The 19,870-nt window shown below is 30.3% G+C and overlaps 1 protein-coding gene across 1 annotated transcript in view; it reads left to right on the forward strand.

Moving 5' to 3' along the window:
* LOC130441241 (arrestin domain-containing protein 1-like) overlaps positions 1-19,870 on the forward strand; it is a 37,958-nt gene that overhangs the window by 12,911 nt on the left and 5,177 nt on the right. The window contains exons 4-8 of the mRNA XM_056774827.1: positions 1,862-2,073; positions 5,440-5,622; positions 10,243-10,434; positions 13,049-13,166; positions 17,871-17,990. Of these exons, the coding sequence (XP_056630805.1) occupies positions 1,862-2,073; positions 5,440-5,622; positions 10,243-10,434; positions 13,049-13,166; positions 17,871-17,990 (825 nt within the window). The remainder of the gene's footprint in view (positions 1-1,861; positions 2,074-5,439; positions 5,623-10,242; positions 10,435-13,048; positions 13,167-17,870; positions 17,991-19,870) is intronic.

The following is a 19,870-nucleotide window of genomic DNA, read 5'->3' on the forward strand; positions in this document are numbered from 1 at the left end:
TGTGTTTGTATATTTGTACCAGATTCTTTGGACTTGATTTTAGACACTGAAAAACGTCGTATCAATTTAAAATAAGAAACTTGATTGCTAAACAATAAGGAAAATGTATCGGTCAAGCACTGGAAGAAATGATTTGATTGCGAACCTGATAATCTAATCCGTCTGAAAACTTTCCGGCCTTAAACTGAACATCAGCACTTATCAATATAAGTTGTGAAATATATTTTCTCCTGTGTTGAAATATTTCACTGAAATTTCAGCCATTTGGGACGCTTAGTTTCTGATCGATAATCGTATAAGTGAAGATTTTTATGCGAGAACCACGAATTTCATCAAAAAACCTCACTAAATGGTACTGGTCGGTCATCATATTCAGGTTAGATATATAGAAGAGGCTATCAGCATATGAAAAGACACATACTGACTGAAGAATTATGCATGTGTAAGCTGTCCACGCGTTGCCAAGTTTGCTTCTTCAAGATAAAACAAGGAAGTATAATGCATCTTTGCTTAATAAACTAAAAGGAGAAAATGCAGAAAAACAACCGAATTTGAAGAAAAAGAAAGTGTTTTTCCATCAGGACAACGCACTTTCTTACACTCGCCGTGACTAAAATTCACAGATTGTATTTCATATTGATGGAACAACATATTCACTATGTTAAAAAATAAAAATGTTAATAAAAAAGTCTTGTTCCTTTGTCATGTCAAACAAAACTTGTATATTATTTAAGAACAAAATTATAGTGAAAGTAAATAAAAACAAAAAATAATTATATAAGAATAGAATGACTCACGATAAAATTAAAGTCGCTGTTTCAAATGCTTGTGGTGTTTTGACATTTTTAAACTCTGTATTCTGGAATAAAACTAAAAACAAATTAGAGTTGTATTAATATTCTCTTCAGAAATTTTAATCTTATATTAAGAATTATTTTTAACGTTTTAAGTCTGTGCCGACCTTTGATTTTTTATATATATAATTTACTCTTTTAAAAAATAACATATGAATGTTTACCACCAGTGTGTGGTTAGATACATATTATGAAGAATTTACGCTAATACGTTAAGTGTCGACTGCAAAGAAAGTTAAAAGTATAATAAATTTAAATATTACATACTAACATGGATTGATTGGTGTTGTGTACTCGTATAATCAGTTTTATTTATAATAAATTGGCAGTGAAATCTGCGAAATAAGTAATAGGTTAATTATTACAGGTATTTGGTTGAATCACTTCTCACAGAATCAAATTTAGAAAAAATGTGAGTAAATGATAAGCATGAACAATTTAGCAAAATTTTGTTGAAAGCGCGAGAAAAAATATTACTCAGAATAGTAAAAATTTAGTAACCTTCTCCAAGTAAAAAAGAGGTCATTTTTTAATGAAACCCTAAAACGAAGACTAATCAATATTTTTTACTGAAAGAGGCTACCAATATATCATTCTAGTAACTCAAAAAACTATAAGAGTTATAGGTGTTGTGTTCTTAAAATATGATGGCGACTTAATAGAAGATACTAATCATCAATTCTATGGCAAGTTTGGGGACGATAGTAATTATGATACAAATGGTATCGCACTATAGATTTTTTGATAGCAAACAAGAAGTTTTCGCCATTGACATCATTCTTTTATTCCATTATAAAAATGAAGATGGACAATTGAAAATTTATATAGTATGCCAATGAATTGGTTATATTGAGGTGGTACAAAAGCTCTGCAATCAAATGATAATATCAATTGGTGTATTGTTTTCATTTCAGTTACAAACTCTCACTACATCTTGTCTAGAAGATATAATTATTTGCGAAATCATGCGATTAGATAAGAATTAAAAATGTGTTCGTTTCTTTCAGACGCAGATGTCGATGCCGGAGTACATGAATATCCATTTACATATATGTTACCAAGAAATATACCAAATTCATATAAATCAAATTATGGATCCATAGAATACAAAATTCATGTTGTAGTACATACTAAAACTGGATATGAATATGAAGCCGAAAAGCTGATTTCTGTTAAAGCACCAATAAATTTTAATGATATCAGAAGTGAACTGCAGCTGGTAAATGAATTTCATAATAACACTTGGAATCTGTTTCATTTTCCGGATTTATAATCATTGATGACCATAGTCATGACAACTATGGTCTAAATTGACATAAATGATAAAATGATAACATCACTAACACTTCTTGTATTTTCAATATTTCATTTTTAAAATCATTTCATTTCTGGATAATTTATTATTTTTATAATATGCTCTATGAGCTAATGGTATGGCGCCATAGTGTATTGGCTCTATTACCTATATGCCTTAATACAAATTTGGTCCTCAATCTCTTGTAAGATTTGATATTCTGAAAGTAAATGCTGTAACAATTTGGTAAACTGTTTGTAGTAATTCCTTCTTCTTTGCTTAAAGATTTGGTTAAAATGCTTTTAAAGTTAAGTTAAATTCCTTTATACTTTATAATCAAACATTAGTTTTGATAATTTTGCAAGATAACCTGCAATTTCTACTGTTTTTCCTTCGTTAGTTCTAATCTATTTTAAAGCAGACCTCAGTTGAGTATGAATAAAGGAACATACACTCTAAGTTTCCTGAAATTCTTAACTATTTGTCAAATTGAATTGGTATGATTTGTAAACAATTTCGTTGTTGGCTCCTTTTATGAGTGACCAATTTTCAAATTCTATCTTGGATCTATGAATTTGGTTACTCAAATTTGTTACAGGTGTGGAATTAGTGAATGTAAAATTTGGTCTGTTGATACATCATTCAATAAGTCATGTGATTAACTAAGAAAAACACAAAAAAATCGATTTTATTCATCAATATAATCTCCTTCAAGAGCAATACAATCATACCAACTGTTCACTACTTTTTCGATGCCGTGCTTGTAGAGGAATTTGTCTTTTTCCTCAAAATGGGCTTCAGTTTCAGCAATTGCCTTTTCATTTAAGCTGAATTGTTCACCGGTGAGCATTTTTATGAGTTCAGTGAATAGCCAGTAGTCACTGAGGGCCAGATCTGGACTATACGGTCGATGAGAAAGCAATTTAGTGTAATACGTTAGATTACATTAGATTAGATTAGATTCGACATAAAAAACTGATTTATTACGTGTAAACATGATCAAATACTGCTCTGAACTATCATCACGTTGTTATTTTTTTTTTTTCGACTGTGAGTATCTACTTTGAGAGAAGCTAAAGCTTTCCCATGGACAAATGTTCATGCATAATTATAAATACATTGCCTTCTAGTATCTTTACGGTCTCAGCTATTGTACGCAATTTCAATTTACGGTTAGATATAATCAATTTCTGGTCTTTTTCTATATTTTCTGGATTAACCACCTCAATTGGGCGACCACGTTCACCATCATCGGTGTCTGTACGAACACGTTTAAATTCAACAAATCAATAACAAATGGTTCTTTTCGATAGAACAGAAGCTGAGCTTCTATATTATTTTTATTTCACCAAGAAGCAAATAAAAATTAACAAATGAAATTGTTTTGAGTCCATTGTTTTGAAAATAACAAAAGTAGCTTCTCTTAAATGGCTGTCACATTTTTCTGACAAATCGAAATGTCATGAAATTTCACACATAGTCTTTTGAAAGTTGATACTTCATAAACGTCATATGGATTTGACAATTGCAGCGCCATCTGTGTGTCAGTCACACGACTTATTGACTTATCGCAGAGCAGTCATTGACACGACTATGGAAGCAGCAGTGAATTAATTTAGCTAGTTATCTATTTAATTTGAATTTGTTATTTGTTGGCCTGTAGATATGTAGAGAGGTGCCAGGTAACATGTGATGGATTGAAAAAATCAATTTTTTCCCAAGATCCAAACAAAATATGTTTTCTGTTAAATTTTGGACTTTCTTTGCTCATTCGAGCTAAACAAAAATTTCACAACTATTCCTTGAGAAATATTTTGTCCAAATTTTGGTTGAGATATGTTTTATCACTAAAGTTCAACAAACATAATCGATTACTCACCTATATGGATGATTTCAAGAATATTTTTTCCAATTAGGTTTAAGTTGATAAAATGGAAATTTTATTGTGCAATAGAAACAACTAGCATTTTTGTTCTTTGGAAACGTATTTGCATTCGACCATAAATATCATTTTTCTGAAGCTACGGAATTATGTTTAGGTATGTACAGTTTGCATATCCAGTTTTATTGTAGTAATCGCTAGACCTTGAAATGTGCTCATTTGTGATTGATGCTTGTTAATTACCATTTCTTACTTATGAGCATAGTCATTTTATCTGATAATTTGTTTTGGTTCTAAATATATCGAGTTATTATTTGTACTATGTATTAGTTTGATATTTATATTTATATTATTATTTGAGTAGACCATTACATATGCAGAACTATCTTCTCTTTTTCATAGACTGTGGTATTGTATGCTTAACTACATTTAATACACATAAATCGTTTGTTGCAATATGATCTAGAGTGTATCTAGTAACAATTAATGTCTTTTTTAATAAATTCAACTAATTGGCTCCATAATAGAAAGTAATTTAATGATTGCAGTTATTTTCAATTTCTTGTACCCCACACTTGAGTGTCTTGTAATTCTTGTGATTTAGATTCATACAATTTGTTTAGAACATTTTTGAGGCGGTTATTAATTATAGTAATGTTTTCCAAAAAGAAAATGTTAGAGGGATCGAAATAAATTATAATCGGATGTGGAAATATCTGTAGAATATGCATTTTTTTGGGAGAACTTGCCATCTCAACTTCTCAACTTAAATAGTATTTGTGCCGGGGTTTTTGAAGTATATGTCTAGTGTCTAGTGTAAACGCTAGACCGCACATTTTTTTAATCACCATGCAAAAGTTGAGATAGTTTCATTGGGAAGTTTTGATCCACGTATAACTCTGACCTTGCTCCGTCAATTTATCATTTCTTCTGGCCTTACAAAATGGTCTTAACGTTGTTGGCTATCTATAAAACAAGTTTGTCAAAATCCCCTGATTTAAATTTTACCCTCAGTATCAGAATTTATTCAGTAACGAAATAATGGTGTGATCACAGAAAAGAAAAAGAAAATCCCCTGATTTACTTTTTTACCAGTCTCAGAATTTTTTCAGTAACGAAATAACGATGTAAGTACAGAAAAGGAATTTGGTATGATACTTCAATGATTGGTATTAAAATTTCATATTTAAGAATGCACTTTGAGGAACATTATAAAGACTGCTCTTAACGTTTCGCCGACTCAATATGATGGAGGCGTACTTAGTATCTCGTATCTCACTTATTACTTCTCATTCAGTCAAATCTTGATTGGATGGCTCAGTATTTTTTCATCAATTTGACGCACAGTTTCTCTAAAATACTATAATAGTAAGTTTTTGTTTATAATATATGATTTTCAATTTTTTCAGGAACCCGTAGCATATCAAAACGAAGAGGTTATGTGGCATTGCTGTTATGCAGGTGACCCAATAACAATGGATTTAGTTTTGGAGAGAGAAGCTTTTGTAGTTACCGAACCAATTTGTTTCAAATTAGATGTCAATAATAAGTCCAGTGAAAATATTGAAGATATAAACGTTACTTTAACACTAGTAAGTTTTTTGACGAATGGCCAATATTTCTGAGATGCTTCTATTAAAATCAGTTCTATATTATATAAAGGCTATACTAAGAGCGAATTGTAATTAATTACAACATGAATTCAAACCATTCAATGTCAAAATATGGGTACTGTTTCTCCAATTTCCTTCTTATACTGTGAAACATCCAAATGGAGTAAATTCTTCTCGTTCATCTTAATTTTATATAGGTCATGACATCTACTGGGTATTTACAAATGACACTAACTAAATATACTTATCCAGTATGAAAAATCACTTATGCTAACTATTTCGAAAGACAAACTGTACTTAACTTATTTTGTTTAGTAACAATACAATTGTATATTTTACACTAGAAGAACCTAATAATTTCTTTTTATAGTAATATCTTGATGGGTCGACTAAATATTTCGACAATAAAACTACTCCATTTACATTATTATTATATTCGTTGAAAAATTATAATTATAAAATAATATTCCTCATAATAATTGTAGCATAAAAATAATAATCATAATTAACTATTCTATTCACCACAATTTCTGTAAAAACCACTTAGATACCTTCTACATCCTTTTTTTCGAAAAATCACAAAACTTTCTCTAGTCTCAACCTTGGGATGCTGATGTCTATGATTCGTCCTGACTCTTTGGAGGTGAGCACGCTGATCTTTTGGTAGTTATTTTCTTCTTGAAAGCTTGTTTCGCAAACAGGCCCTACCCTTTCTGTTGACATGTGTCTTCCAATTTCCTCTTCTCTGTACCTTCATCTCTCTTGTTCGAAGAAGTTTATCCTACTTGTATCCGCAATCGTTTCTTTATTTCTTTGCAAAACTCGATTAATTTAATGTTTTCACTATCAGGAAATGTTTCTTTAAACCCAATGTAGGAACTTATCTAAAAGATCTAAAAAATTCTGACTCTTTCTTCCTTATTCATCTTTCAATCCGTTTACCTAATTCGTAAGCACTCTTTATCTTCACTTAGGAACGCGGAGCGCGACCTTTACCTACCTACGCCACGTTCAGAATTAGTTAGGGGCTCTATTTTACAATGCAAAAAAATGCACAATCACTTGCCAATTGGAATCTAATCGATATCATCTTTTCCCACATTCCGCAATAATTTGAGGGCATATTTAATTTTGCTATGGACTTATATACTAATTATTACCTATTACTATTACCTATAATTTTATCACTCATTGTGGTTTTCTTCTGTATATTGAAATTTTATTATTACATATTACTAATACCTATAATTTTTTTACCCATTGTTTTCTTCTTATATTGTAATATTAATTTTATTTCATTTCTTTTATCTTTATTCAGCTATTTATATGTTTGGTTTTTAGTTTTTACAAGCTTTTATTACAAATTGTAACAATTTTTTTACAACAAAGCATTTCTCTCATTCTCTCCCCCTAAAGAGAATTTAAGGATTTTTTTTTCTACTAGCACATAAACTTCTGACTACTAATTTGCGTAAAGTTGCCTTTTTATAAAGTATCCAACTACTTACCCGAGCTATTTCTAAAACGTTACACTAAATATACACTTGCCATCTTCTAGACTGTACTCTAATACAGTAATTCCTACACATTTTATTTATTCTGAACTTGTGCTTCTTTTAGAACTTCAGTGTTTTACTTAGTCTTGCCGTTCTCTGAAAGTATTAGGCTTAAGAGCCAAATACTCATAATCAGCCCATTTTTATTGTATTTTTTATCTTGATTAGCTCTCAAAATGTTTCCTTGGTCTCTTTAGAAAATTTTAGTTGAATATATGTCATGGCATTAATTTTTCTGCTATTCCTAATATTCCTAGATCTGCCAATATTAATAATTTTGTGCTAAATTTAATGAGTTTATTTTGCATATACTGTAAGAAATGAACAATTCAATGAGTAGAGCTATTTGTCTATGGGTACATTTTTTCCTGGATGAAAACATCAGCCGTTCGTAACAAAACTGCTCCAAATCATTCAAGCTAAAACGAGTTTATCATTGTTTAATCTCTAATTGCTACTATTATTATCATAAAAAGTAAAGCTGCAGAGATAAGTGCAGTAAATATTGGTAGTTCTTCAATTTGTAGGTATTGTCCATTTAGAATCTGAGTCATCTGCGCGTATTAGCGTACCTTCACTGTACTATGGGATTTAGACTAAAATCATTTATTAGAAGTCGAAATGCGCTAAAGGTTGATAATGTTTCGATAGCGTAAGGAGTTACATTAAGTGAAGTATGCAGCAAAAACCTCAAATGTAATTCTTTCACTAGCGAGTACACTTATACTATCTTTTTGCCGATTCGACTATACAGTTTCCACATCAGAAACTGAATTTTATTTATGACTAGGAGCAGCCTCGAGATGGTTTCTGATCATTGGTATCATATTCCTCACCAGGAAATAATACATATATCTCTTGCAAAATAGCAAGTTCTAAAAAATTCGTAAACAAAAAGTAGCAGTAAATTCAGTAATACATATACTATAACTGATATATTATAAACAATATAATTAGGAATAAATGATTTTATCTGCTACCGTGCGTAAAGTACGTACTAATGACACAATGTCGAATGCATAAAACTTCACGCAGTTGTGCGTAAAGAATTGTATTAATACGTCTCCGTATAATACGTATTAATAAGGTCTCCGTAGCGTAGCAGATACGGAGATGCCATTTTTTAATTCTTTGTACTAATAATTATTTTTATGTGGCATTTATACATACCCAAGAGAAGAGTTGAAAAATTTAATAACACAAATGTGACTTTTTTTTGCTACTTTGTTGGTATATTGATTAAAATGTTATATATAATATATATTTCATAAGGAAAATGACCATTAAACTTAAACTGTATTTTGATAAAACTTTCGCTAGTAGAATAATATTGTATGCAATTCATGTGTGAAGGCTTTTTTTCGACTCATGTGATTGTCGACAATATTCACATTCGTTGAAAAAAAAGGTACTATACACACTTGTTACATAAATACCTAACTATTAAAGCAATCAGACGTGATTGGTTTAGATTAGCAATCAGACGTAAATATTAATAAACTCAACAAATTTGTGAAATAAATTTCTCCATTAAAAAAATGAATAAAGCCAAGCGTTTAAAGACTTCTAGTATAAAGATTACATCATTACTTCTGCAAGAAATATTTGTTAAGTTCAAATTTACTATTTCAATGTAAAATGTGGACACATCGTTAACTGACAGAATCTTCATCTATTTTGTTCAATTTTTGGCTGTTATGTAGTTTTTAGGTATCCATGACGAAATAAGCGAGATATACAGATCAGATTTTATTTATTTAATAAATTCACGAAAAATTATTTATTGGAGTTACATATCTAGTTTCGGAAATATTTTGTATGATTTCGTGCAAATCTAGACTCGTATTCAAACAAATATAAACATTTTACGACATTGGAATTATTCTTATGGCAAATTCGGAATTTGAATAATAAAAATATCAAAAACCCTTTTTTGCAAGTTTTCCTTACAAACGCATTCTTCCAACATAAATTTCGAAAATTATAACCTGGAATCGTACGGTGGGTTTTGATTATTTACCATAATACAATAATTTTATAATATTAATTATAATAATTTACAACAAATGATACGAGTATGTTGGGACCCTACCTCTGAAAAATGTTTTAGGTGTATTCATTTGAAATAATCATTTGTTCTTTATTGTTTGGAGTAAAAATATGGATTGTCACGTTACATCCGACATTGATAGATCCAGAAAATGTCTTCAGTTGAACAGGGTGATTTTAAAAAGCTTGTTGTCAATATGCTATCGCACTTTTTTTCCATTCCTTCTTTGGATTAGCCCTGGTTTGATATTAAGATGTTAATATTATTAATCTTTTTCACGTTTTTGTCATTTTGGTCACCTACTATTAGTATTTAAATTTTTTTATCTTCCTTTATCAACCTCTTCCATTATCGGCTTGTTCGTTCAAGGTTTATCAATTCTTCCATTGATACTGAAATGAGAATGAGTTAGTTGAAGATTTGTATTTCATCGATAGTTGATACTTCTTGCCAATTACAGAGACGACCTTTTTTATCATCAACTTACCATGGATGTTGAAGAGTAATGTAATAAGTAGGAATTCCTCTATTGCTAACTCTGAAAGTATCAGTCAATTGTCCTTCTACTCTGATATGGGCTGTGTATCGTTCAAATATATTATATCAGCAAAAATCTCCACGAAAGTAGCTATTTTCTATTTCAATATTTGGTACGCACGACATCTCTTTTTATGTAGCGTCTTGCCGTCGCGGTCAATTTCTCCATAAACTTCGTACCAGTTCAGTTCAAATGTAAGTACTGGGTGGTACCAATTTAATCCCATATCAATGCGTCAATATATACCACTTCGATTCAGCTACCCCGAGTAGAAAATATTACGGATTCATCATAAATAGTATTTTAATAATTTGTATTTTAACCCTTAACCTCATTTTTACCTTGTTACCCTGGAATATTACAATAATTGATATCTCTGTAATTATATATGATTATTATTTTACAAATTTTTTATTTGTACTGTTATTATAAATTTACCGTGTTTTTTCTTCTAGGTAATAGAAGCTACTGCATCCAACCCAAGAATTGCGCATAGATATGAACAGATTTTGTTAAATGGAGCTAAGATAGGAAAGATGCGAGGTGGCGAGAAAAATATTTTTCCCCTCAAATTTGAGGTACCTCAAACAAAGGAAATACCGAATTTCAATGGCAGCTCATTATTTAGACAAAAATGTGTTCTTAAGGTAACTTACTATTTCAACATAAAATAGTAACATAAATTATAAAATAATCTTCAATAAAACGGAAGCCCTATGCTGTCACTATTGATTTAATCAAATATTTCGAACAGTTTATTATTCTGTATTCATCTGTTAGGAATAAATCGATGCATCGAAATGTTTTGTTTGGGCCAAATTCAATGAATTATTTAATCAGGAATAGTATATACTTATTATTAGATACCCAATCAGTATATGTAGTTTGAGAATATAATCCGGGAAAGTCATCACGTTCGCCGTTGTTTGGCAAATTATTAAGTAATCGATTAATGGCCCTATGATAAGATTTGATCTATCTTGTAATTCCTATTCAGTTCAATCCTTTTTTACAAGTTGTTTGCTATTACCTTATTATATTTACTTCTGCGCCCACCTTTTCTTTTTCTGCAAAAGTCCAAATAGTCTGAACTGTTGCTGTTCGATTTTCGATTCATGTCTGATTGTATCGTTCCTTTTTTCATCTATTCTCTTCATTTCCGCTTTATTTCTCAGTATCATTTCATACATTGTTATTTTCTGCTCCAATTTGCTGATTAATGCCCAGGATTTGCAACCATAGGTCAGCATTGGTAGTAGTCGTAGAATTCCGTTTTCTATTGAAAAATATCCTGTACAGCAGTAGAGGAAAAGTATTTTCAAGCGCGGGACATAATGGTATTTTCAAAATGTCTCCTGGACCGTAGATCATATGCTATGAACATACGAATGTTTTGGCTGGGGTTTTTTCCCTGCTTAAAAATTTTTTTGATAACAAAACAAGTGTCATTTTGATGCATTAAGATAAAGAAATTTCACAGTCAATAATAAATAACAGTAATAATAAAAGTGAAAAATTTGTAACCTGTCTAATATGTACGTAATTTTTAAACAAGTCAATAAATACTTGCATAAAATCCATTTTTCCAATTTATTATTATGTCGGGGGCCGGGCAAAATACACAAAAGGGCCGGATTTTGCCCTCCCCTGCTATACACTGTGTCCAATTTAAGTTGAGACAGCACTGTATCTCAGCTATTATTAAAGATATAAACATGCGGTTTTGCGAGCCTATATCACTTTGTGTAAAACTTTTAAAGCCAAAAACAGAAATATTCCAACTACTTTTGTTCCAGAAATACAAGATGAAAACAAAAATGCTCAATTTTTGAAATGTTATTATCTCTCAGATCCTGTATAAAGTAGAATAAAAATGAAAACTGCTTATAATAGATATTTTTATACAAAAGTCAGTGGCGCATTAGAATTTTTTTAGAACGCTGTTGGTTATTTTTTTTAAATACAACCTGTAAATTATGACGGAAAATTTTCAATAAAATTCAGTTTTAAAAATCAGAAAAATCCATATTATTCAATAGTAGGCCATGAATTCTTTCGCAAATCCTTTAAATTTTGGCTGTTATTCAAAATCTAAGCAACTTTGTGTTGAAAGAAATGAAGCTGGCGAAATTAATATTTTAGCGTGTGTAGAAGCAACACCCCAAATTTCCTGTAGAAAAATAGAAGAAGAGGTAGAAGTTTCAATATCAAAAGTGCAAAAAATTTTAAAAAAGCATAAATTTAAACCGTACAAGGTAAATATTGTTCAAGAATTGCATCCTGACTATCCATTAAAACGATTGGAATTTTCAAATTGGTTTTAACGAAAACTAATGAAGACCCGGATTTTGCAAAAAAGGTATCTGGCATGACGAATCCCATACAAGCAGCAGCGGCATATTTAATAGACAAAATACAAGACATTGGTATCAAGAAAACCAACATATTACTTTTGAACGACAGTAATAAGGCCGATTTGGTTTTCATGTTTTGTATTGGGCACTAAAATTTGATATACAATTTTTGAGGGTAGCTCAACAGCCCCTATACCTAAATATATTACAAAATAATATTCCAGAGTTGCTGGAGGACATACCTTTGGTACAGTGCCATCGGATATATTTCTAGTAAGATGGAGCGCCCGCTCATAATTCAAGGGTAGCTAGGGAATATTTAAGTGCTCATTTTAGTAGACGCTGGATTGGCATACACGGCCCAATCAGATGGCCCCCGAGATCACCGGAATTTAGTATTATAGACTTCTTTGTACTTGCGCAGTAGGGTTTGTTTGATATCTTCATTATTTTTGTGTTTGGCTTTTTATCGCGGCGTATTGTTTCATTTCAACACTCCACTTCTCACTGTTTTGTAGTTCTTTCTTTATAGTAGCAAATATTAATAGGTGGTGCGCATACATTATTTCATTTATCTAATTTGGCTGGTTTATTGTTTCCTATTATTATCTTTTAATTGGTATAGGAAAAATAATAATATTTAGCAGTTATCTATAACTTTACACACTCTATAAAAATTGCTGCTGTTTAACAAATTTAACAATGGCAATATATCTCTAAATTGAGACAAACTATACAAATCGAAAAATAATTTATCATTTTGTTTCTATTAAAAAGAAAAAGTAATAGATGCGTCCGAGTATTTTTAAAAGCTAAGTACATGAACTATTGAATTTATTTAAAATTATCTCTGAATATTACCAATATAAGTATCACCTTATATCCAAAACGGAATTTTATTTTGTAGGCTGAATGTCTGATAAATGACTCAGAAAATACTTTAGATGTTCAAACGGAAATAAAATTAGGTCATATTCCTATCGATACACAGCGGCGGCCCGGACGTCGACATGAACCAGTGAGAAGTGAGTATTTATATATATATATATATATATATATATATATATATATATATATATATATATATATATATATATATATAATATATATATATATATATATATACATCGAAAAATTTTTTTAACATATGACGACATAGATTTTTTCGAAAGATTTTAAATAACTAAGCCCACATTCAAGGCAATATTGAATCAAATTCGGGATGAGTTGTAATTCTTCAAGATATAATACTTTTCATATTTTTAGTTCACTATAATTTGGAAGCGGAAAATTTTCTATTTGAATAACACATTGTTTTTAAAAGAATTTGTTTTAGTATTTCATTGAAGTATAGATAAATGTTTTCGAGTCATAGAACCAGGTATAATTTTAAATATAGAATACATCATACAGACCCAGAATATTAAATTACGAAGATGTATTGATATCTAGTTAGCCTAGATCAGTTCCATGCATAAACAAAATATTGCGTTACCATAGCTATAAACAATAACTTATTAGAAGTGTCGGTGTGAAGTCAAAAAAGTAAACCAGGGTTACGTAATAAATTGAAAGATAGAAGATTTATACCGAAATTGAGAAAATCGACAAATTGGAGTATCGAGGCATCATCAAGTACCTGTAATTAAAAGGGTTAAGAGGTAAGGAGATTTGTGACCATGAAATATTGGACTGCAAGCTTCAAATGAGGTAAATTCTCCATTGAAAATGATGACCGATATAGAAGGCCAGTTACTGTGTCAGTCCCCGAAAATATAGATGGATTTCTTGTTATGATTTTATCAGACCGTCGAATTGGGCTAAAACGGATAACTGAAGTACTGAATATTTCATACGAATGCGTTCATCATATAGTTCACGTCCATTTTGACATGCAAAAAGGATCCCCAAATGTTTGAATGTTGACCAAAAGCGTGCAAGGGTAGAAGCACCGCGTTCGATCTGTGCTCGATTTTAAAACGATGTAGACTTCTTAAACCGCATTGTTACTATGGATGAGAAGATAGAATGGCGACACTCTGGTTCTCTAAGACCTAAGAAGTTTCGTGTCAAAATTTTTTGGATAAGGATATTACTATTCGACATTAGTGATTGAATTACTAGAACACCTCCCTTATTCACCAGATTTGGCTCCGTCCGACTATCATCTTTTTCCTCAACTGGAAAAAAGTTTAAAAAGTCGTAAATTTTCTTCCAACGAGGAGATAATAAACGCTGTGGAGGTCTGGTTTGTAGAGCAAGAAGAAACATTTTTTTGAAAGGTCTAGAGACGTTGCAGGCTCGCTGTAATAAATGTATCCAATTAAGAGGAGAATGTGTTGAGTAATCAAATATTTTGACATTTAAATTTTGTTTGGTTCCATACTAGGCTAAAAACTTTTCAATATATCTTTGTATTGTAAGTAGTTAGTTCTTTTTAATTCTTGACATTATAAAGATATATCTCCAAAACTCTAGTTTAAATAAAAAACAATTTTCTAATTATTAACATCTTTAAATATTTTCATAAGAACACCCTTACATAATCCATAATCCTTTTTATCATTGATAACCTTCTTGTGACTTGTTTGTAAACCATTTCTAGAAATTCTCTTTTCCTACATACATTCAGTTCAATTATTAGATATTAAAAAATTCTTTAATGGTTCCCATACAAAGGAGAAAGCTATCAGTGATAAAAAAGGCCTAACTCACTCAAATAAAATTTAGTTTTATTTCATAAATTTTCATACAACTATGAATAATTTAATTAAAAGCTGCTACAAATTTTTTATGTTAAAACAGATTTGTATTTTTATTTTCTCTTTATTTTGATATTTATGATGTAGGTGATTTCTGGATCTATTTAATAAATTCTAACACAACTATGAATGATTCTCTTTATTTTGATATTTATGATGTGAGTGATTTCTGGATCTATTTAATAAATTTTAACACAACTATGAATAATTCAACTGATAGCCGCTACAAATTTTTTATGTTAAAACATATTTGTATTTTGATTTTCTCTTTATTTTGATATTCATGATGCAGGTGATTTATTGATTAATTTAATTATGCAAATTAATGGAAATATGTCTAAATGTCAATTTTAACAAGTTATTACAAACAAAGTGATGCTTGGCGACGAATGATGGAATTATTACCTTTTAAAACAACTATGAAGAAACGAAACTGAAGAGGGAAACCTCAATGGGTTATTAAAGAACCCATTTAAACAGAATTAAAAAGTCTTTGAGGTCCGGAGCTCTGCCAACGTCTATCTTGCTTGAATGCTGGGGCCACACTAGCTAAATAGACCGTTACAAATTTGTTATGGGACCACTTCAATTTAAAGACTAAGTTAAAGGACTCTACAATTTAAATGAATCTTTATTTGAAGTGTCAATTAGGGTTGGATTATGAAACCGGACGAAAATCTAATAATTCCAAGTGATAGACGAAAACGTTGTATTATGTTATATAGAACTATTATTTGTCATAAATTTAGAAATTGTTTTGAAAGTAAATAATTTATATACATATACAATCCACTCGTTTAAATAAAAGCAACAAATAATAACTTGTGTTAGGGAGTTTGTATACTCAATTAAAATTATAATGTGTATTCGAAGCAAACATTAACCTCTTAAATACATATGTATGATGCACTTTTCCTCACATCAGTAAAGTCGAACATTTCTTACCGTGGGAAGGAAGTCTCATGGAGAAAAAACTTGTTATGTTCCAATTGAAATATCGTTTGGCAAAACCATAGTGATGAAATTCACATTTATTTTCTTTGTAGAAGTACAAGCTTGTGAAATCCAGTACCAAGGTACCCAAGGTACACTTCAACCTACAGAAGTTTAATATCAATATCCACAGGCATACCACATAGCAGGCACTACTCGAGTGTAATGGGGTTTATCGTTTTGTGCTTGCTTTTTACATAAACATAAGAAAACGTATTTGCTTGTTGTATAAAATAAATTTGAAATCATATCTCTTTCTGAATGGCTTCCGTGTTGTTTGTTGGATTTTATTATTTCCAATTTGTCAACAACGTCGTTGGAATGGGTTTTTCAATTATTTTTTATTTTGTTCAGAGAGTTTGATATCTTTATGAATGAAGTATCTTCTCATTTTATATTTGCGAATATCTATTTAAGATTATAAATTGGTCTAAATCTATATGCATAGAGGCTCGCAATGTCGCCATATATCAATTTTGTTCGCGGTAAATATCCTGAATGTGTTTTCTGTCATCAGATTCGTGCGCAGTTTGAATTATTAATCAAATTTAAATTATTTGTGGCAATAATAAGATATGCTACAAAATTTTATGGAAAATTAAAAGCCAAAGGAAAATAGTCTGATGTTTTAAAATAAATGTTCAAAGTTGCTCCCTTGAAATCCAATGTATTTTTTAACCCTTCTCAGTACGCCTTCATTCGTCGCACAGCTTATTATCATCTCAGAGAGGGAATTGAAGGCATTTCGAATTCTTAGCTCACAATCTTCTCTAATTGTTAAGGCTTGTGAATAAACCTCTTGTTTTATGTGACTCCATATAAAAAAATCTAAAGGCATCGTATCTGGAGAATGAGGAGGCAACCGAAAAGGACCATTATGTTCTAACCACTTGTCTTCAAATTGCTCTTCTAAAAATATATTTATGACGATTGAATTGTGAGCAGGAGTACCGTTATGAATAATAAAAAGTTTGTTCAATTCGTCTGGTGGCAAGCGGTCCAAATAATTGTGTGTGTTTAAATTTCTCAAAATATCAAGATATATTTCACCTAAAAATAAAACAAAGAATATTAACAAATACAAAAACGGTATTTTTTACATTATTAATTAAGAATAAATCAATTGATTGTTTTTTCTAACCAATCAAATTCCCATCGTAGAATTGAAATGTTATTATTTGATTGTTTCTAAGCACAAAAGACATTGAATTGCCACCGATTTTGAAAAGCACGTTCTTTGATTAAATGTAGATTCTCTTGACTCCAATAATGGGAATAAGGTCTATTAAATATCCATTTTTCATGAATTTCGATTCGTTGCACCAAATGTTTTTTGAAAAATCTTCATCTTCCTGGCATTTCATTTTTAAAAATTCAGCAAACACTACTCGTTTCATGAAATGAATACAATTATAAATCATTTAAATACAATAATAACATTATTAGAACACTGTTTCAATAAGAATGATAGGTTAGAATTGTCTGTTTGCGAATTTGTTGGCGAAAGTGTTCATATTGCGAGGAAAGGGCAGGAGAATCCAGACAACAATAAATTTCAATCCGCTCGAATTCAACGACATATTCTGAACGAAGCATGCGCATTTGACACGGCCAGGAAATATTCCGAATTCATTCGGAATATGTCCAAATTATTTACCGCGAACAAAGCTATTATTATCATCAATATACAGGTGTATTTAATGAGGTTAATTTCAATAAAAGTACCAATTTCACACAAAAAAAGCATATATTGCAGCTTTCCCTGAGTAGGAAGTAAAATTTACAAATTGTTGTAATTTATAGTTAGTGTGTTGACATAATTTTCTTCGTTCGTCTAAATTTAGTGACATTCTTTTTATAAAGTTAATTGTTCAGACAAAATTTGGTTACTTTATGAAATTTTGGAAGTCGGGTTCGAGCATATATGTTCAATAATTATAATTATTTTTAAAATTTGGTATTATCACATTATAGGAGTTCACAGTTCGGGTGCAATAAACAGACCATTAGGATTCAATTTCTTCAATTCAAGCAATGAGAATATACCGAGTGCTCCTCCAATAGATCGACCCTCGGCGCCGTGGAAAACTACAGGTACGTACAACATATTCACATGTTGGGATTTAATTGGAAAATAGTTATCCATTATACAAGACAAAAATTTACTAGATTTAGCTTGAGGTTGTGAAGCTGAAATCTAGTATTTTTCTCATATATAATAAACAATTTTTTTCTGTACTGCTAAAACGATGATTTAATATTGGAAAATTATATTATTACAATATTACGTTGATAAAGAAACTTTTAAAGAAATCAGAAAGAAATTGTTCATAAATTGTTTTCAATATCATAAATTAAAAAATGTCTGATTCCAAGTTTTCTTGGACTCCACCGGAATTAGTAAAAGTAGCCAAAGTAGTATCACAAAAATTATTGCTAACTAAATCTCGAATAATTCATAGAATGAAAGATGAAAAAAGCATGCAGCTCTTTCTTGGAGACGGTGTTATTAGCTTATTTTTCGAAATTGACACAAGAACATAAGCCATAAACAGTATGTTTGAATTATTCAATGGTTAAAATTATGTTACGATCTAATAGTAGACATTTCAAAACATTTCTTAAACAAGCCCAAGAAAGTTGCGATTTTTACAAGTTCACAAATTAGTGATTTCATAAAGAATGCTTTAGATGGAATTTATTTAATGGTCAAGGTTGTTGTTGTATTTGGGGTTAGAGGAGCTTGTCGAATTTGTGAAATCAGCAATGTAACATTAGATGATTCAGGAACGTTATAAATTGTGAAACTTAAATCAGAGAATAATGTAAACAGGAGATTTGTAGTTACTGAACAATATGTTAAATTTTACCAAATGGGCATAGCCCTTCGTCCATTAACAGCAAAGTATCGCCACCTGTTTTATGCATATGACAATGGAAATGTATCGATCAGATTGTGGGTGAAAACCAGTTTTATAAAGTTCCAGAAACAGCGGCTAATTTCCTTCAACTTGAAAACGTTAACTCATCCTTCAACTTGAAAATGTTAACTCATATACCAGTTATTTATTTCGAAGATCGTCTTCTGCACTTTTAGTTGAATCTGGGGGAGACTAAATGACACTAAAGATACATGGTGGTTTCATCAATGTTTGCTGAAGGTTATGTTGATGAATAGATAGTACACAGGACAGAAATAGCTAATAAAGTGTTTAGAACGTATGGTATTCCTAAAATAACACCAGAATGAAATAAGCCAATTCTTTACCTGTTTAAATATAATTAAAGCGTTGATTCGACATTTTCGTTAGAAAGGTTTAAACACTTAATAATTTCAACTTTTCAAAATTTTGATATTTTTCTTATTTTTGAAGCTGAAATTTATTTATTTAAGATTAGGTTGTGATACACCAATGTACTCAGAACAAAATTACAAAAATTTTACGTCAAAATATTAAAAAAATACCAAGTTTGTGCCCACTCTTGAGAACTGAAGTTAAAAAGTTGAAATTATAAAATGTTTAAACCTTTCTAACGAAAATGTTGAATCAGCTCTTCAATTATATTTAAACAGGTAAAGAATCGGATTATTTCATTTTGTTACAGAATATAAAAAAGAAAAAAGATCTTATTAGGTTTCCAGAAAGACGTGAGCCATCTCAGGCTACGATATTCCCGTTAAAATCTTTTAAATTTTGGCTGCTATTCAAAACCTATACAATCTCATGTTGAAAGAATTGAAACTGGGAAAATAAGTATTTTAGCGTGAGGGGAGCAATACTCCAAATTTCCTGTAGAAATATATAGGAATAGGTAGGAGTTTCAAAATCAAAAGTGCAAAAAAATTTTAAAAAGCATAAATTTCAACCGTACAAGGTAAATATTGTTCAAGAATTACATCCTGACGATCCATTTAAACTATTGGAATTTTCAAATTGATTTTTAACCAAAACTAATGAAGATCCGGATTTTGC

The sequence above is a fragment of the Diorhabda sublineata genome, chromosome 3 (genome assembly GCF_026230105.1).
Source record: "Diorhabda sublineata isolate icDioSubl1.1 chromosome 3, icDioSubl1.1, whole genome shotgun sequence".
Taxonomy (NCBI): Eukaryota; Metazoa; Arthropoda; class Insecta; order Coleoptera; family Chrysomelidae; genus Diorhabda; species Diorhabda sublineata.